The sequence below is a fragment of the Primulina tabacum genome, unplaced genomic scaffold, assembly GCF_025594145.1.
Source record: "Primulina tabacum isolate GXHZ01 unplaced genomic scaffold, ASM2559414v2 Contig743, whole genome shotgun sequence".
NCBI lineage: Eukaryota > Viridiplantae > Streptophyta > Magnoliopsida > Lamiales > Gesneriaceae > Primulina > Primulina tabacum.
The window spans coordinates 21,651-49,629 of NW_027459884.1; the positions used below are offsets into that span (position 1 = coordinate 21,651).

A 27,979-nucleotide genomic window follows, 5' to 3' on the forward strand; every position below is an offset into this window, starting at 1 on the left:
TTTTTTTAACATTGAAATTATTGGTTTTTCCCTTGCATCTAAAATCATGCTGTTGAAGCATTCACATGTGTTATTCACAAAATTTGAACTCAACCAGTTTTTTGTGCCCAGCTTCGAATGTCTTATCTGCCAACAAGTGTCTGTATTAATTGGTGACTCAAGAATATCCCACTTACATCTTTGGTTTTTCCACGCACCTCAAAGCCTACTTTTGTCATTCTTAACAAAGTTTACCAACATCCCTCTTTCGGTATAATGACTTTCTATCTCAAACTTTGCCTCTTTTCTAAAACTAAATAGCATACCAAGCTTCAAATCGGGATTTTCTGAATCTTCATATGGTAAAAAAATTTGGATCTTTCTCTTCAGAATCAAATACACTCCCTAACTCATCGCTTTTGGCACAATCATCGTCCTCTTCATCACCTTGCATTCTCTCAAACAACTCATTGGAAATATCACTATCAATGATCATATTTTTCTCTTTCTCCTTAAAATTTTCATCTTCATCAAAATCAAATTCACTATGGTAAGATTCAACATCATCTTCATCATTGGTTCCAACCCTTGTTATCGTATGAACTTTTTTTTGTTTCTCTAAAACACCAGTTGCATCTATCTGTTTATTGAAATAAATTCATCATGTTCAAAATAAATTTCTACTTCAAAGTTTTTGGGGACATGGTTCCTAATTTCAACCATATCAGCATCACTTTTCAAATACCTACCATTGTTCATAGATTTACCGACTTTGTGCAGATTAAAATCTGCACCTATCTTCTCCATGCATCCTACTTCCTCTGCAATCATTACCACAAAGTTCAATCAAACATATCTTGTCCATTCAATGAAATCAAATATTCAATCCTCTCACCTTTGTACATTTTCCTCACACTATTGGTTTCCATTGCAACATTGTAGTACAATTTAATTGTAACAAGAATAGGTTCTCCCATCCAGCCTAAACACATAAGATATTAAAATAAGTACATGTCATAAACCTCAATAAATTTATCAAGAAATCCATCACCTTAAAAAACATAAACATTACCATAATTTGGGGTGAATTCCAGAGAATGTGTACATCGTTTAGCCATATACGATTTCCAGTTTAGCAAATCCAATATCTACTACTAATATGAAATTTCAAAAATTGGCTGAAATGGAAAATTGAAAAATCAGTGAATGTACGATGAGAGGTTTCTCGACTGAAATGGAAATTTAAAAAAAAAAAAAAAAAGCTACAACTATGCTTTTGTATTCAAAGAACGTGATTTAGTTGAAATGAAGAAATATTTCCAACTTCTGAAACAAATAATGCCAAAACATTCCACATTGAAAAAAAAAATTTAGCCTTCAAACTCCAATGCTATGAGCGACAATTATTTCAAAAAATTCTAAAGAAATCGTTCGTAAAAGTTTAATAATTTGCAACAACAAATTAATCAAGTATATCATGCTTATATCGTTGAAAACAGTGTACTTCGAGTTCGCTGTGGTGTCTCCAACCAATCGTCCTTCCCTCGTCTGATTTGGGAGATCTGGGGATTAGGGTTGTAATTGTGGAGACTGAAATGGGAAGAAGACTTGGGATAAGAAATGGCTCATACGAGAGGCACATGTTGGGTCAACGTTAATCTTAACGGGTAATGATAGGGACAAATTTGAGAAGAATTCAGAAACTTGAGAGATTAATTAAACAGTTAACAATGAAGAGAGACTGAACGAAAAATATGACAAACTATAAGAACGAAAATAGGTCTTATCCCCTACTTTACTCGTATATACATGACCACTAAATCGGCTTAGTTCACAATAAAATTGCAAACACGATCAAATCTCAAGTTTGTCGAAATTACTTATTATGAACAACTCGTTTGTTTTAATTCAAATTTAGTAATCGTAAGCTACACATCGGGGTTGCATGGCTTCGGCATTTTGATTGAGACTTTCTTTTAGGTCAATTGCATCAAATCCATACAGAATTTCCAAATTTGGGTAAACCAATTCATGCATGCGTCAATTGCTATTAACTCAAATCTTTTATTCACGTAAAAAGGACAATTTAGTCAATAACATTCGCATCTACTAATATTATTTATCATACTGAAAGTTATACACTTTTTCATAACCTGTACTTCTCTAACTAAGAATGTTCCCCAAAACTCTTCGATACCTGATTTGAAGTTACATCGTGCGTGACATATTAATCAACAATCATAATGCGGAGACAGAATTTGAGCTACGTGTTTTTCACCTCTACACCTATCAGCAAATTGTATGAAGAAATCTAGAGTTTATGAACGCTGGTTTCCTCATTGATCTTCCACTCCTACTGTGTCAGCCTCGCAAGAACAACAACGTTCCATTTAAATAATTGTAATGATTTAAATAATTGTAATGAAGACAGAATAAACCAAATGGACTAAGGAATATTGATTAAACTGTATGGAGTTCACAACTTTCATGCTATAATCTATGCTTCATTTCTTGTGACAACCGAAACTCACGGCAACACAAAAGCGAGAGCAGTCTTCCTCCCACTGTACAGAATATTATAAAATTGCATGCCCATTTTTTTCTACTTCTCCCCAACAGGCGATAAACTCAATGCATTCAGTAGGTTAGGAAGCTTCTATACTCGTGTACAATAGGCAAAGGAACATTAACATGGACTACAAGGGTTTAGAAGCTCTAAGGCAAAACTGGTGCATACCAAACCAATGCTTCTGCCGTGCTTGATGCATTTCATGGCCACAGATGATACTGAATGAAGTAAAATCAATTCTCTTTGTTCCACGCTCAAAGACTTTGCAAGGCCCTCGGGCAACCATTTCCATCTCGAGCTGCAGCAACAGATATAAAAATATTAAAACCTATCGTACTGAGGTTAAGTGAATCGTGGGCTTGAAAGCACAGAAATTTCCTTGGAAATATGTAAATAATAAATCGGTTGTATTGTCAAGAAAAATATAAAAAGAGGCAAACAAATCTAGGTATGACGTGGCAGGATGGGCGATTTGGGATAAAATATGCATTGACAATTTGGATGCAGGCGGTTAGTGTCAATCCATTATAAGTTAAATGGGTTGATCCCATTTAACCTAACACACTATGGGCATTTTTACATGTAAAGTCCATTAATCTTCCAGTACCAGTACATAAAAAAATTGTTATCATGGGCGCATTTGGATGAATCGATGGCACAGACACGTATATTATCTTAAAAACTGCGAAAGAAAATATTTTGCACCAGTAAAAAAATTGAAAGAACTCCAAGAGCAAAAAGGAGTCCCACAGCACTTACCGAACTCTCCCCAGAGGGAGATCCGGTGAAGAGACATACTTTGAACAATTCGACCAGTGATTCACGAATGTTTATTTTGAACTTCTAATGCCTGAGAGAAGATTATTAAAATAAGATACTTAAAGCGAAAAAGTACAATCATTGTTATGTCCTTGGCATGAAGGACACCATCAAACATCTGACCATCAAAAACAACTTTGCCTTCACCAGGGATATTGAGATGTCTTTATTTGTATATTCAAAGTAGTTTAGATGAAAACTTTTTTTAAATATGGGAAATGTATGTACACAATTTTTAATCTTCAAGGAATAAGATGTGTTATAATGTTTGATGGGAGGTATTCTGTAACTTAGAAAAATGCCAGACGTAAAATAGCTTTCTCCGAATTTCTAATGTTGGGAAGACACCTTGACCAAAACATTTGTAAAATGAGAGTTTCGTATATCTTTCAGAGAGATATTGGCGACAAAACCTATGATCATATCTCATGTAGCAAGTACCGAGGAGCATACCCATGCCTGCAGAATTCTAGATCGTGGTGTGTGCAGCAACAGCAGCGGACACCATTCTAGCAGCCCGAGTGTTCTCAAGTCCAATGTTATCAGCGAGCCCAGCAATAAAGTCTCTGGCATCCTCACCATTAATGTGAACGGAGGTGGATATATCGGATATGCTACGGTAAAACGAGATCAAGTTACTTATTTGCCAAAAGATAAATGACATAAGACGAATAAGAACCTGATATGCACTCTTGGCAATTCTACACGGCTGTGCATACTATATTTAAACATACCTTTCACAGTAATTCAAAACAAAGTTGATTGAGGCACGATAGAGAGAATCCCGTGCATTTTCAGTGTCAGTGAAGGACCTCACTCCATAGCACTTGCATATATGACGTAACTGTGGCGCCCAGGAAAAATGACAAAAAATATCACTTATTGTATTTACTGGTCAGCTCCAGATGCAAACAAACAGGGTAAAGTTTGTGCAACTTATCCAATATGATCACCACAAGAATGGCAGTCTTCCTCCGTGATATTAACCCACCATAGGATATATATCCTCACATTCTTTTTGCTTCTTAGTTTAAATGTGGATATAAATGACAGCAACTTCTTATGTTTAACAACATGCAATGCAAAGGTGCTTCCCAGCTGAGGCCCTAAAATCAAGTTCATTATTTTTACCTTCTTTTAAAAAAATTGTCCCTGGACAACAGAAACAATTAAGCTCAGCATATAGTCACTTTAAATTCAAGAATAAACCTTAAGACTGATTTTGTCCCCTCTACGGCATTATTTATACCAATAGTTTCTAAAAACTACTTCTACCAAGATAAGTTCATATTTAAAAAAGATATCCCATGTTCATAGCGCACATGGTATATTGACATTTGAATTTTGAACATAAAAAAAAGTTGAAACAAAATCTCTATCCCTGGTGCTTCATGCTTGAATCATCCATAAATGTATCTCACGGTCTTGACTAATCACATACACATGCAAACATATAATAGAAACATAAATATACATACGTACATACATACATACATACTATATATATACAGAGAGAGAGAGAGAGAGAGAGAGAGGAAGAGCAATGGAAAAGTTCATTGATTGCATTTTTATGATCCCACCGCACCAAAAAATAAATCAGACCAATCACATCAAATGAGCAAATTACAAATCAAAATGTGAAAACATGGTCTTAATTTCTGGCCACTGCCTTTTCCAATGTTGCTTGTCTATCACATAGTAACTAATTTTCTCATCTAAAAGACAGCAGCTAGCGTATAAATATCAGTCTCGACATTTCCTCTGAAATTTTTAAATAAATATATAACACCAATAAGTGCCTCTCAGACTCGGCACCTACTAGAAATTCCAAGCCGAAGAAAATACACCACATATTGTTCTTATAAAGATAAAGTGAGAGTTAAAAGATTGAGATAAACTCATGAGCTATCATATTTAAAGGAATGCTAGTTAGAAGGAAAGACCTGAACAATGTCATCTGCCAAAATGTCTTGGCCGCTCATTTTGCGGTCCATAATTTCTGGAAATTAAAGTTTAAGCTTTGAACTGAGGTCAAAAGATCAGAGAACCTTCAAACAGGGGCTAAACTGACTCAAAATCCAAGATCATAAACTAAGATGATGCAGGAACTCACTCACTCAATCACTCTTTATCTTAATTTTCAATTTCAAATTAAGTTAAACCCTTGGATTTCAAATGCAGACACTTAAGTCTCCGAAACACAGGAACAAAACAAAAATACCACAGGATAGTTTCACTGCCTGAAAAAAAAAATTGAACAGCGCCCTTTTCCTTCCGTATTAGTGTGCTACCTCAATCCCAGAACAATAACCGCGTTTCTCATGCGCCCGGGATGAGATTTCAAAATAAAAATTTAAATGATTTTGGCGTGAGATTCAGGGTGCTATCAAGTCAACTCTAACTATTTCGAAGCACAGAACGGTCTTTCTTTCGTATACGCCATAACAGAGACATTAGAAACAGAACCTACCTCGGTCAATTGATTAGCCATTCTTTGATATTCCTCCGTATTGCTTGTTTCAATGGAACCCGAATTCAAAACCTGAGGCCACCACTGAGGTAACACTTCCTTCCTCCTTCCCCACATCTGTGTCGGTCTTATTTTCTCTGATTAAAATAATCGGAATTTTCCCCACTCGATGCCGCCGATTTATGTGTTGTCGGCAAAGAGCCCTGACTTTTCCCTACCACCACTTCCCTGCCACCAAGGCTCCGATCTCTCTTGTAGATCAGCCTCTCACCATCATATTTTCGTAGCTTAAATAAAGCTCTGGAAGTAAAAATAATCACGAAACTGGAAAGTAAAATCGCAACAAAAAAATCAACGATGGACCTCTTGCAAGTGATTACGACCCCCCCTCCATCGCGGTTATCAACGGTGATAACAGTTTTAAGGTCGTCAAAAGATTCGAGGCTGTCATCAAGGAGTTGACGTAGTCGCGTTTGGAATTGTCGGAGGGAAGTAAGAGGAGGTGGTTTTAAATTTATTTGAATGGAATCATCAGAGAGCTTGAAGACTGAGGGAATGGGTGAGGATGTGCGGGTGGGTGATGGAGAGTACTTGAGAAGGCGACGACGGTGGTGGCGGCGCAGTACTGCGGAGGTCACTGGAGTACATCGGAAGCGACAAGAGTGCGGGGGATTAAGGTAGAGGGGGCACAGTTGACTAGTCATATGTAAACTTCTTTCAAAAATTACCAAACCCAGAGTTATTTACCCTAAAAAAACATGCTACTAATATTTCATTCTTTATATTTTGAAAACCACAGATTCAGCTCGTTGCTGTTCCGATTAATGGTATATGTCCTTTGATTGCTGTTCCTACTAATGGATGTGGATGCAGGATTTGACGAGAAGAGATGTAAGTTCAGTGTTGTGGCAGCATTCGGGACTGTCATAGGGGCAACAGCTTGTATCATTCGGCACTCAGGAGCGGAGACGACGGCTATTCGTTTTGGTTCGGATTCCTTGTTTACGCCGGAAATTTACAATTGTTTGCATTTTGTCGAATTTTATATTGGTGGTCCAAACAGTGACACAATCTATAAAAGATCTTGGCTCTGTTGGAGCGTTGTTATTGAAGATTCGAGACTTGCTTGGTTATCTAAACTCCACCTCTTTGCGGCATATGAGCTCCATTATTAGCTAATAGATTAGCTCGTGGCGCTAGTCCTGTTATGCCTAGGTTTGTATGGTTAGAGGGTGAAATCCCTCAATGGTTTACTGTAATTGCTTCTCAAGACTTAGTTAGAGGGCTTAGTTTTAATGGATGTTTTTAATCTAAAAAATAGGTGTTTTGATTATTATTTTACACGGACGTCGTTCACTAGTTTAATTTATATTTCTTCATGACACACATAAAAAAAAAAAAAAACTTGTTACAATTTTGATGTTGAATGCCCAAAAACAGGTTTTCCAAAAGTAAAATAATTTCCGGAGTTCAAATATGTATCTTTATTAGCGTCAGGGTAACAAATGTGAGTATCCGTGCGGCGGCTCTGCATGGTTGTTTTGAGATTCATCCTACTCCACTAGGGGCGGTTGTGCTTTCCATATTTTTGTATGGTACAGGAGGTCGGATGGACTATTGTGGCCTGGGGCTTCTATTGGCTTTCTGGTTCTATGGTTTTGATGGCTGCCTCGTTTGCGAATGGAGGAAGAAGAGGGTTTCGGGTGGTTGTCTATTGCAATTCAGAAATGACGGTTTTGTTTTCTCGGCTTTGGTTTGTATAATATTATATTATTATTATATTTTTAGCGTTAGAAATCGAGTGGGAATTGGAAAGTTTGGCTTTTCTGTAAATCTTCAAACGGACAACCTAACCCGATTATCTCAACCCCCGTAGTGCTCCATCAAATGAGAGGGGATGACCCATCAATTTTACGGATTACCCAACATACCATGAGTTACTAGGAAGTTGCATGGAATAATAAATTAAAATATGTAAATGTAATCATTTAAATTAATGGAACAAGCCATGAGTTTACCATTCACATCAAACGTGTTTTTTTTTTGGGGAAAATAAAAGATCTTGAAAGTTATATTTCGATATCTTAATTTTCTTTGTTCAATTGATATTTGATTTTTTGTTAATTTGTATCAATAAATTATGTTGGTAGCATAAATTTGTATATTTGTTCTATAATTTCAATTTTTTCTATAATTTCAAAATTATATGTATCTATATTCTTGTTTTAATTTTCACGTTTTGCTTATTTATAAATATATACCAAATCAAAGTTTAATTATGAATAAATATACGAATTATGAGTAATAATAAACTTTGATTTGGTATATTATTTATAAATAAGCAAAACGTGAAAATTAAAACAAGAAATATAGATACATATAATTTTGAAATTATAGAAAAAAATTGAAATTATAGAACAAATATACAAATTTATGCTACCAACATAATTTATTGATACAAATTAACAAAAACAAAATATCAATTGAACAAAGAAAATTAAGATATCGAAATATAAACTTTCAAGATCTTTTATTTTCCCCAAAAAAAAAACACGTTTGATGTGAATGGTAAAACTCATGGCTTGTTCCATTAATTTTAAATGATTACATTTACATATTTTAATTTATTATTCCATGCAACTTCCTAGTAACTCATGGTATTGGGTAATCCGTAAAATTGATGGGTCATCCCCTCTCATTTGATGGAGCACTACGGTGGGTTGAGATAATCGGGTTAGGTTGTCCGTTTTGAAAGATTTACAGAAAAGCCAAACTTTCCAATTCCCACTCGATTTTAACGCTAAAATATAATATAATATAATATATATACAAACCAAAGCCGAGAAAACAAACCGTCATTTCGGAATTGCAATAGACAACCACCCGAAACCCTCTTCTTCCTCCATTCGCAAACGAGGCAGCCATCAAACCATAGAACCAGAAGCCAATAGAAGCCCCAGGCCACAATAGTCCATCCGACCTCCTGTACCATACAAAAATATGGAAAGCACAACCGCCCCTAGTGGAGTAGGATGAATCTCAAAACAACCATGCAGAGCCGCCGCACGGATACTCACATTGTTACCACTGACGCTAATAAAGATACATATTTGAACTCCGGAAAGTTATTTTACTTTGGAAAAACCTGTTTTTGGGCATTCAACAATCAAAATTGTAACAAGTTTTTTTTTTTTTTTTTTTTATGTGTGTCATGAAGCAAATATAAATTAAACTAGTGAACGACGTCCGTGTAAAATAATAATCAAAACACCTATTTTTAGATTAAAAACATCCATTAAAACTAAGCCCTCTAACTAAGTCTTGAGAAGCAATTACAGTAAACCATTGAGGGATTTCACCCTCTAACCATACAAACCTAGGCATAACAGGACTAGCGCCACGAGCTAATCTATTAGCTAATAATGGAGCTCATATGCCGCAAAGAGGTGGAGTTTAGATAACCAAGCAAGTCTCGAATCTTCAATAACAACGCTCCAACAGAGCCAAGATCTTTTATAGATTGTGTCACTGTTTGGACCACCAATATAAAATTCGACAAAATGCAACAATTGTAAATTTCCGGCGTAAACAAGGAATCAGAACCAAAACGAATAGCCGTCGTCTCCGCTCCTGAGTGCCGAATGATACAAGCTGTTGCCCCTATGACAGTCCCGAATGCTGCCACAACACTGAACTTACATCTCTTCTCGTCAAATCCTGCATCCACAGCCATTAGTAGGAACAGCAATCAAAGGACATATACCATTAATCGGAACAGCAACGAGCTGAATCTGTGGTTTTCAAAATATAAAGAATGAAATATTAGTAGCATGTTTTTTTAGGGTAAATAACTCTGGTGTTTGGTAATTTTTGAAAGAAGTTTACATATGACTAGTCAACTGTGCCCCCTCTACCTTAATCCCCCGCACTCTTGTCGCTTCCGATGTACTCCAGTGACCTCCGCAGTACTGCGCCGCCACCACCGTCGTCGCCTTCTCAAGTACTCTCCATCACCCACCCGCACATCCTCACCCATTCCCTCAGTCTTCAAGCTCTCTGATGATTCCATTCAAATAAATTTAAAACCACCTCCTCTTACTTCCCTCCGACAATTCCAAACGCGACTACGTCCAACTCCTTGATGACCGCCTCGAATCTGTTGACGACCTTAAAACTGTTATCACCGTTGATAACCGCGATGGAGGGGGGGTCGTAATCACTTGCAAGAGGTCCATCGTTGATTTTTTTGGTTGCGATTTTACTTTCCAGTTCGTGATTATTTTTACTTCCAGAGCTTTATTTAAGCTACGAAAATATGATGGTGAGAGCTGATCTACAGAGAGATCGGAGCCTTGGTGGCAGGGAAGTGGTGGTAGGGAAAGTCAGGGCTCTTTGCCGACAACACATAAATCGGCGGCATCGAGTGGGGAAAATTCCGATTATTTTAATCAGAAGAAAATAAGAACCGACACAGATGTGGGGAAGGAGGAAGGAAGTGTTACCTCAGTGGTGGCCTCAGGTTTGAATTCGGGTTCCATTGAACAAGCAATACGGAGGAATATCAAAGAATGGCTAATCAATTGACCGAGGTAGGTTCTGTTTCTAATGTCTCTGTTATGGCGTATACGAAAGAAAAGACCGTTCTGTGCTTCGAAATAGTTAGAGTTGACTTGATAGCACCCTGAATCTCACGCCAAAATCATTTAAATTTTTATTTTGAAATCTCATCCGGGCGCATGAGAAACGCGGTTATTGTTCTGGGATTGAGGTAGCACACTAATACGGAAGGAAAAGGGCGCTGTTCAATTTTTTTTTTTCAGGCAGTGAAACTATCCTGTGGTATTTTGTTTTGTTCCTGTGTTTCGGAGACTTAAGTGTCGGCATTGAAATCCAAGGGTTTAACTTAATTTGAAATTGAAAATTAAGATAAAGAGTGATTGAGTGAGTGAGTTCCTGCATCATCTTAGTTTATGATCTTGGATTTTGAGTCAGTTTAGCCCCTGTTTGAAGGTTCTCTGATCTTTTGACCTCAGTTCAAAGCTTAAACTTTAATTTCCAGAAATTATTGGACCGCAAAATGAGCGGCCAAGACATTTTGGCAGATGACATTGTTCAGGTTTGCTCTTTCCTTCTAACTAGCATTCCTTTAATATGATAGCTCATGAGTTTATCTCAATCTTTTAACTCTCACTTTATCTTTATAAGAACAATAGTGGTGTATTTTCTTCGGCTTGGAATTTCTAGTAGGTGCCGAGTCTGAGAGGCACTTATTGGTGTTATATATTATTTAAAAATTTCAGAGGAAATGTCGAGACTGATATTATACGCTAGCTGCTGTCTTTTAGATGAGAAAATTAGTTACTATGTGATAGACAAGCAACATTGGAAAAGGCAGTGGCCAGAAATTAAGACCATGTTTTCACATTTTGATTTGTAATTTGCTCATTTGATGTGATTGGTCTGATTTATTTTTTGGTGCGGTGGGATCATAAAAATGCAATCAATGAACTTTTCCATTGCTCTTCCTCTCTCTCTCTCTCTCTCTCTCTCTCTGTATTATATTATGTATGTATGTATGTATGTACGTATGTATATTTATGTTTCTATTATATGTTTGCATGTGTATGTGATTAGTCAAGACCGTGAGATACATTTATGGATGATTCAAGCATGAAGCACCAGGGATAGAGATTTTGTTTCAACTTTTTTTTATGTTCAAAATTCAAATGTCAATATACCATGTGCGCTATGAACATGGGATATCTTTTTTAAATATGAACTTATCTTGGTAGAAGTAGTTTTTAGAAACTATTGTGTATAAATAATGCCGTAGAGGGGACAAAATCAGTCTTAAGGTTTATTCTTGAATTTAAAGTGACTATATGCTGAGCTTAATTGTTTCTGTTGTCCAGGGACAATTTTTTTTAAAAGAAGGTAAAAATAATGAACTTGATTTTAGGGCCTCAGCTGGGAAGCACCTTTGCATTGCATGTTGTTAAACATAAGAAGTTGCTGTCATTTATATCCACATTTAAACTAAGAAGCAAAAAGAGAATGTGAGGATATATATCCTATTGGTGGGTTAATATCACGGAGGAAGACTGCCATTCTTGTGGTGATCATATTGGATAAGTTGCACAAACTTTACCCTGTTTGTTTGCATCTGGAGCTGACCAGTAAAATACAATTAAGTGATATTTTTGTCATTTTTCCTGGGCGCCACAGTTACGTCATATATGCAAGTGCTATGGAGTGAGGTCCTTCACTGACACTGAAAATGCACGGGATTCTCTCTATCGTGCCTCAATCAACTTTGTTTTGAATTACTGTGAAAGGTATGTTTAAATATAGTATGCACAGCCGTGTAGAATTGCCAAGATGCATATCAGGTTCTTATGTCGTCTTATGTCATTTATCTTTTGGCAAATAAGTAACTTGATCTCGTTTTACCGTAGCATATCCGATATATCCACCTCCGTTCACATTAATGGTGAGGATGCCAGAGACTTTATTGCTGGGCTCGCTGATAACATTGGACTTGAGAACACTCGGGCTGCTAGAATGGTGTCCGCTGCTGTTGCTGCACACACACGATCTAGAATTCTGCAGGCATGGGTATGCTCCTCGGTACTTGCTACATGAGATATGATCATAGGTTTTGTCGCCAATATCTCTCTGAAAGATATACGAAACTCTCATTTTACAAATGTTTTTGGTCCAAGGTGTTTCCCAACATTAGAAATTCGGAGAAAGCTATTTTACGTCTGGCATTTTCTAAGTTACAGAATACCTCCCATCAAACATTATAACACATCTTATTCCTTGAAGATTAAAAATTGTGTACATACATTTCCCATATTTAAAAAAAGTTTTCATCTAAACTACTTTGAATATACAAATAAAGACATCTCAATATCCCTGGTGAAGGCAAATGTTGTTTTTGATGGTCAGATGTTTGATGGTGTCCTTCATGCCAAGGACATAACAATGATTGTACTTTTTCGCTTTAAGTATCTTATTTTAATAATCTTCTCTCAGGCATTAGAAGTTCAAAATAAACATTCTGAATCACTGGTCGAATTGTTCAAAGTATGTCTCATTCACCGGATCTTCCCTCCTGGGGAGAGTTCGGTAAGTGCTGTTGACTCCTTTTTGCTCTTGGAGTTCTTTCATTTTTTTACTTGGTGCAAAATATTTTCTTCGCAGTTTTTAAGATAATATACGTGTCTGTGCCATCGATTCATCCAAATGCGCCCATGATAACAATTTTTTATGTACTGGTACTGGAAGATTAAATGGACTTTACATGTAAAAATGCCCATAGTGTGTTAGGTTTAAATGGGATCAACCCATTTAACTTATAATGGAATTGAACACTAACCGCCTGCATCCAAAATTGTCAATGCATATTTTATCCCAAAATCGCCCCATCCTGCCACGTCATACCTAGATTTGTTTGCCTCTTTTTATATTTTTTCTTGACAATAAAACCGATTTATTATTTACATATTTCCAAGGAATTTCTGTGCTTTCAAGCCCACGATTCACTTAACTCAGTACGATAGGTTTTAATATTTTTATATCTGTTGCTGCAGCTCGAGATGGAAATGGTTGCCCGAGGCCTTGCAAAGTCTTTGAGCGTGGAACAAAGAGAATTGATTTTTACTTCATTCAGTATCATCTGTGGCCATGAAATGCATCAAAGCACGGCAGAAGCATTGGGTTTGGTATGCACAGTTTTGCCTTAGAGCTTCTAAACCCTTGTAGTCCATGTTAATGTTCCTTTGCCTATTGTACACGAGTATAGAAGCTTCGTAACCTACTGAATGCATTGAGTTTATCGCCTGTTGGGGAGAAGTAGAAAAAAATGGGCATGCAATTTTATAATATTCATGTACAGTGGGAGGAAGACTGCTCTCGCTTTTGTGTTGCCGTGAGTTTCGGTTGTCACAAGAAATGAAGCATAGATTATAGCATGAAAGTTGTGAACTCCATACAGTTTAATCATATATTCCTTAGTCCATTTGGTTTATTCTGTCTTCATTACAATTATTTAAATCATTACAATTATTTAAATGGAACGTTGTTGTTCTTGCGAGGCTGACACAGGTAGGAGTGGAAGATCAATGAGGAAACCAGCGTTCATAAACTCTAGATTTCTTCATACAATTTGCTGATAGGTGTAGAGGTGAAAAACACGTAGCTCAAATTCTGTCTCCGCATTATGATTGTTGATTAATATGTCACGCACGATGTAACTTCAAATCAGGTATCGAAGAGTTTTGGGGAACATTCTTAGTTAGAGAAGTACAGGTTATGAAAAAGTGTATAACTTTCAGTATGATAAATAAATATTAGTAGATGCGAATGTTATTGACTAAATTGTCCTTTTTACGTGAATAAAAGATTTGAGTTAATAGCAATTGACGCATGCATGAATTGGTTTACCCAAATTTGGAAATTCTGTATGGATTTGATGCAATTGACCTAAAAAGAAAGTCTCAATCAAAATGCCGAAGCCATGCAACCCCGATGTGTAGCTTACGATTACTAAATTTGAATTAAAACAAACGAGTTGTTCATAATAAGTAATTTCGACAAACTTGAGATTTGATCGTGTTTGCAATTTTATTGTGAACTAAGCCGATTTAGTGGTCATGTATATACGAGTAAAGTAGGGGATAAGACCTATTTTCGTTCTTATAGTTTGTCATATTTTTCGTTTCAGTCTCTCTTCATTGTTAACTGCTTAATTAATCTCTCAAGTTTCTGAATTCTTCTCAAATTTGTCCCTATCATTACCCTGACGTTAAGATTAACGTTGACCCAACATGTGCCTCTCGCATGAGCCATTTCTTATCCCAAGTCTTCTTCCCATTTCAGTCTCCACAATTACAACCCTAATCCCCAGATCTCCCAAATCAGACGAGGGAAGGACGATTGGTTGGAGACACCACAGCGAACTCGAAGTACACTGTTTTCAACGATATAAGCATGATATACTTGATTAATTTGTTGTTGCAAATTATTAAACTTTTACGAACGATTTCTTTAGAATTTTTTGAAATAATTGTCGCTCATAGCATTGGAGTTTGAAGGCTAAATTTTTTTTTTTCAATGTGGAATGTTTTGGCATTATTTGTTTCAGAAGTTGGAAATATTTCTTCATTTCAACTAAATCACGTTCTTTGAATACAAAAGCATAGTTGTAGCTTTTTTTTTTTTTTTTTTAAAATTTCCATTTCAGTCGAGAAACCTCTCATCGTACATTCACTGATTTTTCAATTTTCCATTTCAGCCAATTTTTGAAATTTCATATTAGTAGTAGATATTGGATTTGCTAAACTGGAAATCGTATATGGCTAAACGATGTACACATTCTCTGGAATTCACCCCAAATTATGGTAATGTTTATGTTTTTTAAGGTGATGGATTTCTTGATAAATTTATTGAGGTTTATGACATGTACTTATTTTAATATCTTATGTGTTTAGGCTGGATGGGAGAACCTATTCTTGTTACAATTAAATTGTACTACAATGTTGCAATGGAAACCAATAGTGTGAGGAAAATGTACAAAGGTGAGAGGATTGAATATTTTGATTTCATTGAATGGACAAGATATGTTTGATTGAACTTTGTGGTAATGATTGCAGAGGAAGTAGGATGCATGGAGAAGATAGGTGCAGATTTTAATCTGCACAAAGTCGGTAAATCTATGAACAATGGTAGGTATTTGGAAAGTGATGCTGATATGGTTGAAATTAGGAACCATGTCCCCAAAAACTTTGAAGTAGAAATTTATTTTGAACATGATGAATTTATTTCAATAAACAGATAGATGCAACTGGTGTTTTAGAGAAACAAAAAGAAGTTCATACGATAACAAGGGTTGGAACCAATGATGAAGATGATGTTGAATCTTACCATAGTGAATTTGATTTTGATGAAGATGAAAATTTTAAGGAGAAAGAGAAAAATATGATCATTGATAGTGATATTTCCAATGAGTTGTTTGAGAGAATGCAAGGTGATGAAGAGGACGATGATTGTGCCAAAAGCGATGAGTTAGGGAGTGTATTTGATTCTGAAGAGAAAGATCCAAATTTTTTACCATATGAAGATTCAGAAAATCCCGATTTGAAGCTTGGTATGCTATTTAGTTTTAGAAAAGAGGCAAAGTTTGAGATAGAAAGTCATTATACCGAAAGAGGGATGTTGGTAAACTTTGTTAAGAATGACAAAAGTAGGCTTTGAGGTGCGTGGAAAAACCAAAGATGTAAGTGGGATATTCTTGAGTCACCAATTAATACAGACACTTGTTGGCAGATAAAGACATTCGAAGCTGGGCACAAAAAACTGGTTGAGTTCAAATTTTGTGAATAACACATGTGAATGCTTCAACAGCATGATTTTAGATGCAAGGGAAAAACCAATAATTTCAATGTTAAAAAAATTAAGAAATTTGTTGATGGCCAGGTTTCCAATGAACTTAGAAGAGGTCAAGAAATGGAATGGTGTAACGTGTCCAAAAATTAAGTTGTGTTGGCGAAGAATTGTGATCGAGCTTTTCTTGTACTTTAAATCTCCAAATAAAATGTTGGTCTTTTATGCTCAAATAAATCGCAAGAGCACGAGTCAAGTTATAATATAATGTACGGAGTACGGATATCGTCTCACAGAGACTGTATCGAGCTATTATTATTTTCAAAGATCAATCTTTAGCAAAACGTAGACAAAATTTGAATTGTAAGTTGTCTAATAAATTCGAGGTAAATGTGATTAAAGGTATGAGTAAAGGTAGACAATTTAAAATGAAGTCTTAAAATCAACTAGACGCAAAATCAGTTGGGAATCTCGGTTCACCTACCCTTAACTAATTCATATAATTGACTTCGACTTTGTTCCGACTTTTGACAGGATCCCCTAAACTATTAACATTCTCTTTCAATATATGTTAAACTAACTTGACAAGATGAAATAATTAAATGTTTTTAACTACTTATCATATGTGAGTTGCATACATGATCCGTGGAATCCCCTACCTTTCGAACTATTAGACTATAACTATCAACGTGTATTCATTATCAAATGTCTATGCAAATTGTAAATCCACAGTTTGTGTTATTTGTTCATATTGAAACATATTTTATCGACTTCATTTTCAATATAAAATATTATCAAAGTTAACTAAACTTCAATAATCAAATGAAAAACAATAACACAATCAAGTATAATGCAAAAGTCGAACAATTAATTATATAAAACAAAGTTTCGGGAGAGGATCACATTAAATCTCAACAAAGAAAAGAGTTTAGCTCCTAAGCGACATAATAAAATCCCAAACAATACTTAAACAAGTGTTTAAGCTAGAAATACTAAAAGAAACCAATAATGAAAAAAGAACGCTGCACAAAAATCCCAAGTTCTTTGCTTACCTCCTCGACTCCAGGCTTTTTTTTTCTCTTCCTTGTGCTTGTTGGCTGTTGATAAAAACTGACATCTCCCTTAATTTTTCGTCCAATAAGGTATTTAGCCCTATTAAAAGCCTCCAAAAATCCTTCAAAGTTGGAAAATATTTGATCATGGAAAATTTCCTTCTTTGCTCGCGCTCGGACATGAATTCCTGGCTTAGCACAAGTTGTTCCATACTGCACTTCGTCAAGTTCTTCGGCGCTCTAGGACGGTCGAGAAATCCTGCCCTAGCGCGAGTTATGCTATCTCGTTCTTCCATGCTTCAACCTCTCGCGCTGGGATGGTCGAGCAATCCCGCCCCAATGCAATGTTATCCATCCCAATCTTGAATTTAACTTTTCTCACACTGGGGCAGTTTGGAACTACTGCCCTAGCGCGAGCTTTTCTGTCTTGCTTCTTCATCTTCAGCTAAAGTTTCATCTTTTCTACTCATTTCCTGCATATTCATAAAACTCGATGAGTCGTGATCATATGCAACAACTAACGACAAATTGAATAAATTTTAGACTCAATACACACAAAATTATGCAAATATAGACTCAAACGATGCAATAAAACATGTAAATACGACTTATCGAATTGCAAGGATGCAGCTGATTTAGTCATTTGATGGCTAATGAGACACGCTTTAACATCACAGGGTTACACCAGCAACGCTTTGTCAACTTGTATATATATATATATATATATATATATGATATATTAATATGAAAATAGTTAGCAAAATGAACTTGGTATTTTTTTTTAAAAAAAAACATATTGTTCTTAGCGTATTCGAAACAGTAGAGTTAATTATCAAACAAGAAGTTTAATCAATATCATTTTTCAAAATTTATATATTATTTAAATTAATATGTAACCCGTGTAATATAAGACAAGTTTCACTTAGATTCAAAATTTACGTTTTAAAACTATTTTTAATATATTTTAAATGTACTTTCAAAATTAAATTCTATTAAATAAAAGAATTGATAAAATAAATTTATCAATTTTATGAGTTATTTGCATCAAACGCCTTTGAAATATCGAAAATAGACATTTATTCACTGTGAAAGTTAAATAGGTATTCTAGATATTAACTTTTATGAGTTATTTGCACCGTGATATCTTTTAAAAAAATTAGACTGTACTTAAATCTCTATTACTCAAAAAATTAGAATTGGCTCGAATCTCTATAACTCTTTGTAAAAAAAAAAATTTGGGCTGGGCTACGGCCCAGGACGAGCCAAGCATAGGTCCGTCCTTGCAGTACACATAAACCCATGCATAATTATAAAATTTAATTTGATTAATTTATGATTTAAAATGGTGCATGATACATGATTAAATTATTTTAAATATTCATATGCTCATGTTTATACAATTTGTAAATTTTAAAAATTAAGGATTTATTCCTTAAATCTGGGGTAAATATTTTATAATGACTTTTATGTCATAATTAATTTTTTTAATTAGTATTTAAGTTGTATTAGGATTTTTAGTATTTTACTTAACAATTTTCAAAAAAGAGAGAGAAGATCTAATCTTTTTTAAATTTGACATTTAGCTTTTTAAATTAAAAGGGTGGGATTTTTATTATATTGAATACAGTTTTAATCTACTAAACAACCCTCAAACTCACATAATCGTCAAAACCCACGCACACAATTCCTCTCTTTTATTCACGCACACACAAGCCACACGCACAAATCAGCCGAGCCTAGGATTTCTACTTTTCTTGGTCCTCTCATCACCAATCACTCAACCACACGTAGCACGGTGGATTCACGTCCCTTTTACGCAAGAAAACAACAAAAAAACGTTGCTCCGATCGCCCACCGACTTCCCCGCAACCATATTCGACGGTTCGAACGTTTAAAAACGCAAATGCATGTATAAACCCTTTTTTAACGCATCGATCATGTTATATATTGATATTTGATGATAACAGTGCATGAGAAACAATTTGATATGACTGCATATGAGTCAAAACAGTTTTAAAAGGACTTTGGACATTTGTGCATGGAACTCACATTTTCTTCCCAAAATTGTGGTGTGTACTTCGCCTGGGCTCCTGGGATGTTTCTGCTGTGTATGGCTGGGTTAGTGGATGTGTTTAGACATGGTCTAGTGATCTGGTAAAGATTAGAAAGGGCTTGGAGGGATAGCACAGCCGCTCGAAGTGAATAGGGCCTGTGTGATTCTTTTTGCATGCATGTAGGTACTGTAGGGTTCGAGCTTATGGTTTCATTCACAGGCTGGATTGGGGCTCTGGACTCTGGTTTAGGCAGTCTCTAAGGGTCGTAGGATGAGGCTAAAGCCCGGGTGGCCCAATTTTTTTTTTAAAATGTATATATAAATTTTGTATAATTTTGGAATAATACGATATTAGCCCGGGTAGATCAATTTAAAATATTAAAAGATACTAGAGTTTTAAATTTCAGCTCGGGTAGAGCCATATTTCTGGCTCCGCCCCTGGTGGTTAGGGGCCTGATTGGTTAGGGAAGACGGCTGGAACATAAACGTGAAAGCTGCGTAGATGGGGTCTCATGAAGGAGTTGTCACAGTTTTGGCTTGTTGTAGGCTTGGGCTGCGGGTCTGGGCTGGAAATGTCTGGACCAGGGACTCATGGGATGTCTAAGGGTCGAGTCTACGGTCTGGTTCAGGTCCGGTTCGCGTTGGTTTAGGTGTGAAGTCGTGAGAAGCATATTCGGGTCATAGTGCATCTCATCGGCTGTTTTTCTTGGATGGGCTGTTGTTCACATTTTTAAGTGGCTGGAACATGGTTCGGGGATAGTTTAGGCTCTTGGACAGTAGGTTAGGGTGTTGGTTAAGTATGGTTCGAGTCCTGAGTCGTTCGATAAGTCATAAGCTATTTTATATAATTCGAGAATCGTATGCGTCCGAGTGCATCTTTGGGACTATGTTCGTTTGGTTAATTAATGAGGTTGTGGCAACATGTCGAAGTCCATGATGTTTGTAAATATGTATCACTTGCAAAATAATTATTTTTGAACTATGCGATTTTTCTTGTGGCCAAATTATGCTACAGGTTTGGAAACCGGAGAAGGTGTCTGGAGACCTCTCCAACCTCTTCGTAGGAATTATGTATGTTAGAGAGTGGACATCCAGTCCAAAAAAGGCTGTGGTGATGTAATGTCCGGTAACTCCTACAAATGATTAATGTGTTTATGCCGTTTGTTATGCGTTTATCGATTCTTTATGACTTACATGAATGATGTCGCTAATGCTCCTTGTATTATACATATGGACCTATTGACATCGATTGATATATTAATATCGAGATTGAATATGATTTATATATTGTTCATGGTATATTGAGAATGAATATATGTTTAAATAGTGATAGTAAGAAGTGTAGATAAAGTAGTGTAATGGAAGTTGGTATGGAAATGCATGAAATGAGATGAAAAATATGGTAGTTCTTACGGGTTTTAGCATAATGATTTGGCTATTGATCCAAATTGTGTGAGGACACAACCATTAGAAAACTAAGATATAATGCTACAACTTTCATGTTTCGGGTTTTGTCCAAATCATTGTGAACGACAAGCCAAAAGCGCCCCGAAGTGTGCCGTGAGTATCGTCGTTCCTCCACTGACACATTTTGGTAGAATGAGCATAACTCTTTACTCAAATATGAAAATGACATGAGGCTAATTGGAGATAAAATCCAAGACATAGAGCTACAACTTTTATGTTGACCACTTTTCCAAATTATGAAAGGAAGATGTCTATTTTAGCAAACACTGACGATGATGCGTGCAGAGGCGCGCCCGAGCGGTAACATTTTACCGCCCGAGCGCCCTTGTACCAAAATTTTTGGTGTTTTAACATAATGGTCCGCGCCCGAGCTGTAAAATGTTACCGATTGAGCGGCTCTGGATAAATATGTGAGTTAGAAACGTGATTTTTGTGATTTAAATGGATAAAGATCGAGGGTTTCAGTCATTTGCACCATTTCACTTCAACAAGCAAGGAGGTAAACAAGGGAGAAACCAAGGATTTGCCAAGTTCTTCCCTCAAGTGATCTTCCATCTATTCTTCTTCTTCAAATTGAAGCTAGAATTGAACTCTCCGCCACAAGAGCATCCTAAGGTTGTAAGTATTCACATATGAAGTGTTGGTTTTTATATGTAGAGGACCATATAGAGTGACTTTTAACCATATGTTTAAGTATGAAGGTAGTTATTGAATTATTGATTTATTTTACAGTGTGGGGCCAAGGAACTTCATTATACCGGTGTTCATACATTTGGAAAGTAAGTTGACATAGTTTTTGAAGTAATAAATGAGTAATATTATGAGTTTTAAATGTTTTCTATTGATTATTGTTATATATACTTTGTTAATATGTTTATTGATGAAAACATAGCACCATATATCATTGTTATGTATTATATATGAAAGATCATGAATGTTCAAGAGAAGTGCTATGTCATGACATGAAAATGGTACGAAACGAATGAAACAGATTATTATATGATATATGAGCTCGTTGACATCATGGGTTGTTTTAAGCCCACCAACTTATTGGCCAATATATGTTCATGGATCGTGGTTGTCACAGGGCACTCTGACGGTCATCACAGTAGTAGCTATATAATAAAGCTAGCATAGTAGTAAAGGTCAAAAAATGGGGCTCAAGTACGAAAGGAATATGTTTACATGTTATGCATGAAAGTATATGATATGAAATGATTTAAGAATTCGTTATTGATCACGGCTTTGATATGTATGTTCTTTCTACGCATATTGATATTTATAAGTGCCAACTTATTGAGTTTTGTAAACTCACATAGCTCATTTATTACATGATCAAGTAATGAAGGTGAGTAGGATGCTGGTTCACCAATGGATGCTTGTGATGCGTCTTACCTCGACAAAAACCTGGACATGCTATTGTTATCGCTTCCGCATGTATGTATTATAGTTGATTTTACATTAGGGTTTGAATTATGTTTTACGTTATCTATGTCTATATGTATAACGGTGAAGGTGTGTGTTCGTATATAAAATGGATTGAAAAAGATTGTGGACGAAATATCTGTCTTGGGATCATGTTGATGTAGACGCATTTATTTTTATATAAGTATATTGTGGTACGTTATATGAATTTAACTATTGCTTAGATTATTGGATTTTCCGAAATATAGGGACATAATGTCAAATTTTTTATAAAACATCACACTAGTGTCCATAGATTGGATTGTTCAATGATATAGGTATATCTATCAAACTCTATTTTAATTATGAGTGTAACGATCATTAATTACGCCAAGCATAGAAGAAGGGCGTTATAGTTTATATGGTATCGGAGCCCACGGTTCATCGGGAGGGAAGACATTGCACTTCATCCAGTAATGGGGAACTTGGCAAGTAAGTATCTTTGTACTCCATAGCTTGTGTTAAGTAAATTTCCTTTACGTGAACTAATTGTAGGCTAAATGACAATGTCACCCAAACGTAAAGTGCATGAGGGAGAGTCGCCTAAGGGCAAGGCACTGGTAACTGAAGGTGAAGGTAGTGTGCCTCGACCAATAAATGAATTTTCTCAACTACTCCAACAACAAGCAAAAGTCCATGGTGAGTAGATACAACAGTTATTGGACATGCAACGAACTACTCATGAGCAAGCACAAGCATAAGCACAAGCCATGGTACCTAGACATGTGCCTGTTCAGATGGATGTATATGACCGATTTAGACGCTTGAATCCTCCGAAATTTACGGGGAGCACTGATCCAACAGTACCAGATGAATGAATTAAGTCCTTGGAATCCATCTTTTCCTACCTACACATCTTGTGTTGTCTTTATGTTGACAAAACATGCGAGAATATGGTGGGAAAATGTAAAAGTGGCATTATCTGTGAGACCATTGACATGAAATACATTTAAGTCCACGTTTTACAAAAAATATTTTAGCAAATATGTAGGGGAAAAGAAGGCCAATGATTTCCTGAATTTGAAACAAGAGACAATGTCGATGATTGAGTGTATAAAACAGTTTGAAGCAGGAGTTCAATATGTACCATATGTTGCTCAAGATGACACAGTTAAGGGCGAACATTTCATGCGACGACTTCGCTCTGAAATCAAAAGAGATGTAAGGATGTCAAAAGCTGCCAATTATGGGGAGATAGTGGATAAAGCACTTATGGCAGAGCATGATGAACAAGAAATCGAAAAAGACAGGCAGCTGCGAAGGAAACAATATTTTCAAAAGAGCCAAAGAGAAGGACAAGGCAAAAAGGAAGATAGTAAAGGTATTCGACCAGAAGAGTCACGTGCCAAAATTCCCACTCCGAGCAAAGATCAGAACAGACCACCTTGTCCTAAGTGTGGTAAATCTCATGCCGGTGAGTGTATGCAAGGAACAAATGTTTGTTATCGGTGCAGAAGGCCAGGGCATATTACCAAAGACTGTCCAAGAGGTTCCAATAAAGTACAAGGACACCTTTTCTCAATGACCAAAGAAGAAGTGGATGCGGATATATCAATGATCACTGGTATGTTCTTGATTTCTGGTATCACTGCTATTGTTTTACTAGATTCAAGAGCCACACATTCTTTTATTTCGGAATCTTTAGTATGAAAATTGGGCATTACACCAAGCACAACAGAGACGTAATTCACCATAGCTTTACCTTCCTGGCAAGAATTATATACATATCAGATTGTTCGAGCATGTCCAATATATGTCCAAGGCCATGAGATGTATGCCGATTTGATAGTTCTGAAAATTATAGATTTTGTTGTAATACTGGGAATGGATTGGCTCTCTAAGTATTGAGCTACGATCTACTGTGGCATGAAAATTTTCAAGTTTGCACCAATAAGAGCTGAATTATTCACAGTGGCAAATACATGTGTATCCTTACCCTTTCCGATAATCTCTGTTATGAAAGCATGTAAATTACTACAGAAAGGGTGTCAAGGATATTTAGAATATATTTTAATTAATGATCCGCCTATTGTTGAGTTAAAAGATACGGGTTTGTTAATTCCCAGAGGTATTTCCCAAAGATACAACATGCCTACCTCCAGATAGAGAAATGAAATTTGTGATTTATGTTGTGACAGGAACCCATCTGATCTCGAAATCTCCTTGTCGATTAGCTCCTACATAGATGAAAGAATTGAAAGAACAGTTACATGAGTTACTTGATAAAGGGTTTATTCGAACGAGCTTCTCCCCGTGGGGCGCACCCGTTTTGTTTGTAAAGAAAAAAGATGGCACCCTTCGTTATGTATTGATTATAAGCAGTTGAACAAAGTGACAATCAAAAATAAATATCCACTTACCAGAATTGACGATCTGTTTGATCAATTACAAGGGGCTGCTATCTTTTCGAAGATTGATTTACGATCGGGCTATCATCAATTAAAAATAAAGCCATATGATATTTCAAAAACCGCCTTTCGAACCAGGTATGAGCATTATGAATTCCTTGTAATGCCATTTGGACTAATGAATGCACCAGCTTCTTTTATGGATTTGATGAACAGAATTTTCAAACCATTTCTAAACAAGTTCGTGATTGTTTTGTAGATGATATCCTCATCTACTCATGAACTATAGAAGAACATCAAGAACATCTGAAAGTGGTACTTCAAACTTTGAAAGATAAACATTTGTATGCGAAATGGAAGAAATGCAAATTTTTGCTGGAACAAGTAGCATTTTTGGGTCATATCATTTCTAAAGAAGACGTTTCAGTTCATTCAAGTAAGATTGAAGCTGTTAATAACTGGCCACGAACAACTACAGTTGTCCAAGTACATAGTTTTCTTGGGTTAGCTGGTTATTATCGTCGTTTTATAGCATGATTCTCGAAAATATCATTGCCCTTAACTGCTTTGACAATAAAATATGTGAAACTTTAATGGAGTGAATCAAGTGATCGAAGCTTTCAGGAATTGAAAGCTAAGTTAACATCAGCACCGATTCTTGCGATTCCAGAAGGACCAGGAGGATTTGTAGTGTACAGTGATGCGTCAAAACATGGCTTAGGAGCAGTCTTAATGCAACACGGGAAAATTATTGCTTATGCATCGAGACAATTAAAATAATATGAAAAGAACTATCCCACACATGATTTGGAACTGGCAGCAGTTGTATTTGCGTTAAAAATATGGCACAATTACTTGTATGGTGAGCAGTGTGAAATTTACACTGATCACAAGAGTTTGAAATATTTTTTCACGCAAAAAGGACTGAATATGCGACAACGACGATGGTTGGAACAAGTGAAAGATTATGACTATGTTATCAATTATCATCCAGGTAAATCCAATGTTGCTGCAGATGCCTTAAGTCGAAAGTCCAGTTCTATTACCACGTTGAGAGTACAAGAACAAATCTTACGAGATTTACAAAATTTGCAGATTGAAGTTATTCCAAAGGGAGCTATAATTCAACTATCATCTCTCGTGGTTCGACCAACAATTGCAGATAGAATCAAGGTCAAACAAAATGTAGAAAATGAGTTACAACAATTGAGACAACGAGATGTGGAAAAAGGGAAATTGAATTTTGAATTGAACAGGGAAGGAATATGGATGTATCGAGGTAGACTGTGTGTGCCAAATAAGGGAACTATTAGAACCGACATTCTTATCGATGCTCATGATACACCCTACTCAATTCATCCAGGAAGCACAAAAATGTACAAGGACTTAAAACCATATTTTTGGTGGCCAGGTATGAAAAAAGATATTATCAATTTGTTGCACAAGGCCTAACTTGTCAACAGATCAAAACGGAACATCAAAGACCAGCAGGACTCTTGAAACCATTGCATATTTCTGAATGGAAATGAGAACACATTACGTTGGATTTCATTCTGGTTTGCCAAGAACACAAAGAGGATTTAATGCCATATGATTTATTGTTGACCGACTTACAAAATCAGCTAACTTTTTTCCAGTTAAAACCACATACACGATGAGTCAATATGCTGAAGAATACATCAAGGAGATAGTGAGGCTCTATGGTATCCCAATGTCCATTGTATCTGACAGAGATCCCAAGTTCACATTTGTATTTTGGAAAAGTTTACATCATGCCGAGAACTCGAATGTCATTTATCACGGCGTTCCATCCTCAAACCGATGGACAATTAGAATGAGTGAATCAGGTATTGGAAGATATGTTGAGGGCCTCTACTATTGACTTTCCAGGCAGTTGAGACAGTAAACTACCGTTGGCTGAGTTTACATATAACAATAGTTATCAGTCAACTATTGGAATGCCACCGTATACTGCATTATATGGTAGAAAATGTCGATCTCCAGTACATTGGGATGAAATAGGGGAAAGAAAGTTATTAGGCCCTGAATTGGTGCAACAGACAACAGAATTGGTAACCAAGATTAGAGAAAGAATGCACACTGCCCAGATTCGACATAAACGTTATGCTGATGTGCGATATCGTCAATTGGAATTTCAGGTCGATGATCATATATTTTTAAAAATATCACTGTTGAAGGGTATTTTACGTTTCGGTAAGAAGAGAAATTAAGTCCAAGATATATTGGTCTATTTGAAATCTTGAACAAAATTGGAGAAAGAGTGTACCGAGTTGCATTACCACAGAATCTTTCAAGTGTCCATAACGTCTTTCACATTTCAATGCTACGAACCAACCCGTCTCACGTCCTTCATTATGAACCATTGGAACTCGCATCGAATCTCTCTTATGAAGAACGGTCGGTCCAAATACTCAAAGATATTGCGAGGCAAGGAAATACAATTGGTAAAAATATTATGGCGCAATCATGAAGTTGAAGAAGCAACTTGGGAACGAGAAAACAAAATCCAATAGAAATATCCTGAATTATATGGTATGTCAAATTTCGAGGAAGAAATTCATTGAAGGGAGGAGAATTGTAATGTCCGGTAACTCCTACAAATGATTAATGTGTTTATGTCGTTTGTTATGCGCTTATTGATTCATTATGACTTACATGAATGATGTCGCTAATGCTCCTTGTATTATACATATGGACCTATTGACATCGATTGATATATTAATATCGAGATTGAATATGATTTATATATTGTCCATGGTGTATTGAGAATGAATATATGTCTAAATAATGATAGTAAGAAATGTAGATAAAGTAGTGTAATGGAAGTTGGTATGGAAATGCATGAAATGAGATGAAAAATATGGTAGTTCTTACGGGTTTTAGCATAATGATTTGGATATTGATCCAAATTGTGTGAGGACACAACCATTAGAAAGCTAAGATATAATGCTACAACTTTCATGATTCGGGTTTTGTCCAAATCATTGTGAACGACAAGCCAAAAGCGCCTCGAAGTGTGCCGTGTGTATCGTCATTCCTACACTGACACATTTTTGTGTAATGAGCACAACTCTTTACTCAGATATGCAAATGACATGAGGCTAATTGGAGATGAATGCCAAGACATAGAGTTACAATTTTTATGTTGACCGCGTTTCCAAAGTAAGAAAGCAAGATGTCTGTTTTAGCAAACACTGACGAGGATGCGTGCAGAGGCGTGCCCGAGCGGTAACATTTTACCGCCCAAGCGCCCCTGTACCGTAATTTTGGTGTTTCAACATAATGGTACGCGCCCGAGCGGTAAAATGTTACCGCTCGAGCGCCTCTGGATAAATATATGAGTTAGAAACA

At 36.1% G+C, this 27,979-nt stretch overlaps 4 protein-coding genes across 5 annotated transcripts; 2 read left to right on the forward strand and 2 right to left on the reverse strand.

Moving 5' to 3' along the window:
* Nucleotides 1–252: 252 nt before the first annotated feature.
* Nucleotides 253–1,573, reverse strand: LOC142534947 (uncharacterized). The gene is made up of 3 exons (XM_075641587.1): nucleotides 1,052–1,573; nucleotides 875–961; nucleotides 253–800 (listed from the first exon to the last, which is right to left on the reverse strand). The coding sequence occupies exons 1-3, from the start codon at nucleotides 1,095–1,097 to the stop codon at nucleotides 616–618; spliced, it is 318 nt and encodes a 105-aa protein (XP_075497702.1). The 5' UTR covers nucleotides 1,098–1,573; the 3' UTR covers nucleotides 253–615.
* Nucleotides 1,574–3,836: 2,263 nt separating this feature from the next.
* LOC142534944 (uncharacterized) lies at nucleotides 3,837–6,570 on the reverse strand. The gene is made up of 4 exons (XM_075641583.1): nucleotides 5,980–6,570; nucleotides 5,311–5,366; nucleotides 4,102–4,211; nucleotides 3,837–3,981 (listed from the first exon to the last, which is right to left on the reverse strand). Exons 1-4 carry the CDS (start codon nucleotides 6,539–6,541, stop codon nucleotides 3,837–3,839), a joined length of 873 nt encoding a protein of 290 aa, XP_075497698.1. The 5' UTR covers nucleotides 6,542–6,570.
* Nucleotides 6,571–10,603: 4,033 nt separating this feature from the next.
* On the forward strand, nucleotides 10,604–14,260 carry LOC142534945 (uncharacterized). Of its 2 annotated transcripts, none has more exons than XM_075641584.1 (6): nucleotides 10,604–10,953; nucleotides 12,063–12,172; nucleotides 12,293–12,452; nucleotides 12,876–12,968; nucleotides 13,433–13,564; nucleotides 13,937–14,260. In XM_075641584.1, the coding sequence occupies exons 1-6, from the start codon at nucleotides 10,915–10,917 to the stop codon at nucleotides 14,012–14,014; spliced, it is 612 nt and encodes a 203-aa protein (XP_075497699.1). In that variant the 5' UTR covers nucleotides 10,604–10,914; the 3' UTR covers nucleotides 14,015–14,260. The 2 variants fall into 2 exon arrangements, with proteins under 2 accessions (XP_075497699.1, XP_075497700.1); XM_075641585.1 differs by having other exon boundaries at nucleotides 10,879–10,953; nucleotides 13,947–14,260.
* A 447-nt stretch (nucleotides 14,261–14,707) lies between these two features.
* Nucleotides 14,708–15,935, forward strand: LOC142534946 (uncharacterized). The gene is made up of 3 exons (XM_075641586.1): nucleotides 14,708–15,241; nucleotides 15,332–15,418; nucleotides 15,494–15,935. The coding sequence occupies exons 1-3, from the start codon at nucleotides 15,196–15,198 to the stop codon at nucleotides 15,676–15,678; spliced, it is 318 nt and encodes a 105-aa protein (XP_075497701.1). The 5' UTR covers nucleotides 14,708–15,195; the 3' UTR covers nucleotides 15,679–15,935.
* Nucleotides 15,936–27,979: the final 12,044 nt, after the last annotated feature.

Bases quoted from the DNA above. Each gene is read 5' to 3' on its own strand.
- LOC142534947 (XM_075641587.1), bottom strand. From the start codon at position 1,097: ATGGCTAAACGATGTACACATTCTCTGGAATTCACCCCAAATTATG. The intron at 962-1,051 runs GTAATGTTTATG...TTATGTGTTTAG, and splicing joins GGAATTCACCCCAAATTATG to GCTGGATGGGAGAACCTATT. The intron at 801-874 runs GTGAGAGGATTG...TAATGATTGCAG, and splicing joins TGTGAGGAAAATGTACAAAG to AGGAAGTAGGATGCATGGAG.
- LOC142534944 (XM_075641583.1), bottom strand. From the start codon at position 6,541: ATGACTAGTCAACTGTGCCCCCTCTACCTTAATCCCCCGCACTCTTGT. The intron at 5,367-5,979 runs ATCAGAGAAAAT...TTTAATTTCCAG, and splicing joins GGAAAATTCCGATTATTTTA to AAATTATGGACCGCAAAATG. The intron at 3,982-4,101 runs GTATGTTTAAAT...GTTTTACCGTAG, and splicing joins GTTTTGAATTACTGTGAAAG to CATATCCGATATATCCACCT.
- LOC142534945 (XM_075641584.1), top strand. From the start codon at position 10,915: ATGAGCGGCCAAGACATTTTGGCAGATGACATTGTTCAG. The intron at 10,954-12,062 runs GTTTGCTCTTTC...TGGGCGCCACAG, and splicing joins TGGCAGATGACATTGTTCAG to TTACGTCATATATGCAAGTG. The intron at 12,969-13,432 runs GTAAGTGCTGTT...CTGTTGCTGCAG, and splicing joins TCCCTCCTGGGGAGAGTTCG to CTCGAGATGGAAATGGTTGC.
- LOC142534946 (XM_075641586.1), top strand. From the start codon at position 15,196: ATGGCTAAACGATGTACACATTCTCTGGAATTCACCCCAAATTATG. The intron at 15,242-15,331 runs GTAATGTTTATG...TTATGTGTTTAG, and splicing joins GGAATTCACCCCAAATTATG to GCTGGATGGGAGAACCTATT. The intron at 15,419-15,493 runs GTGAGAGGATTG...TAATGATTGCAG, and splicing joins TGTGAGGAAAATGTACAAAG to AGGAAGTAGGATGCATGGAG.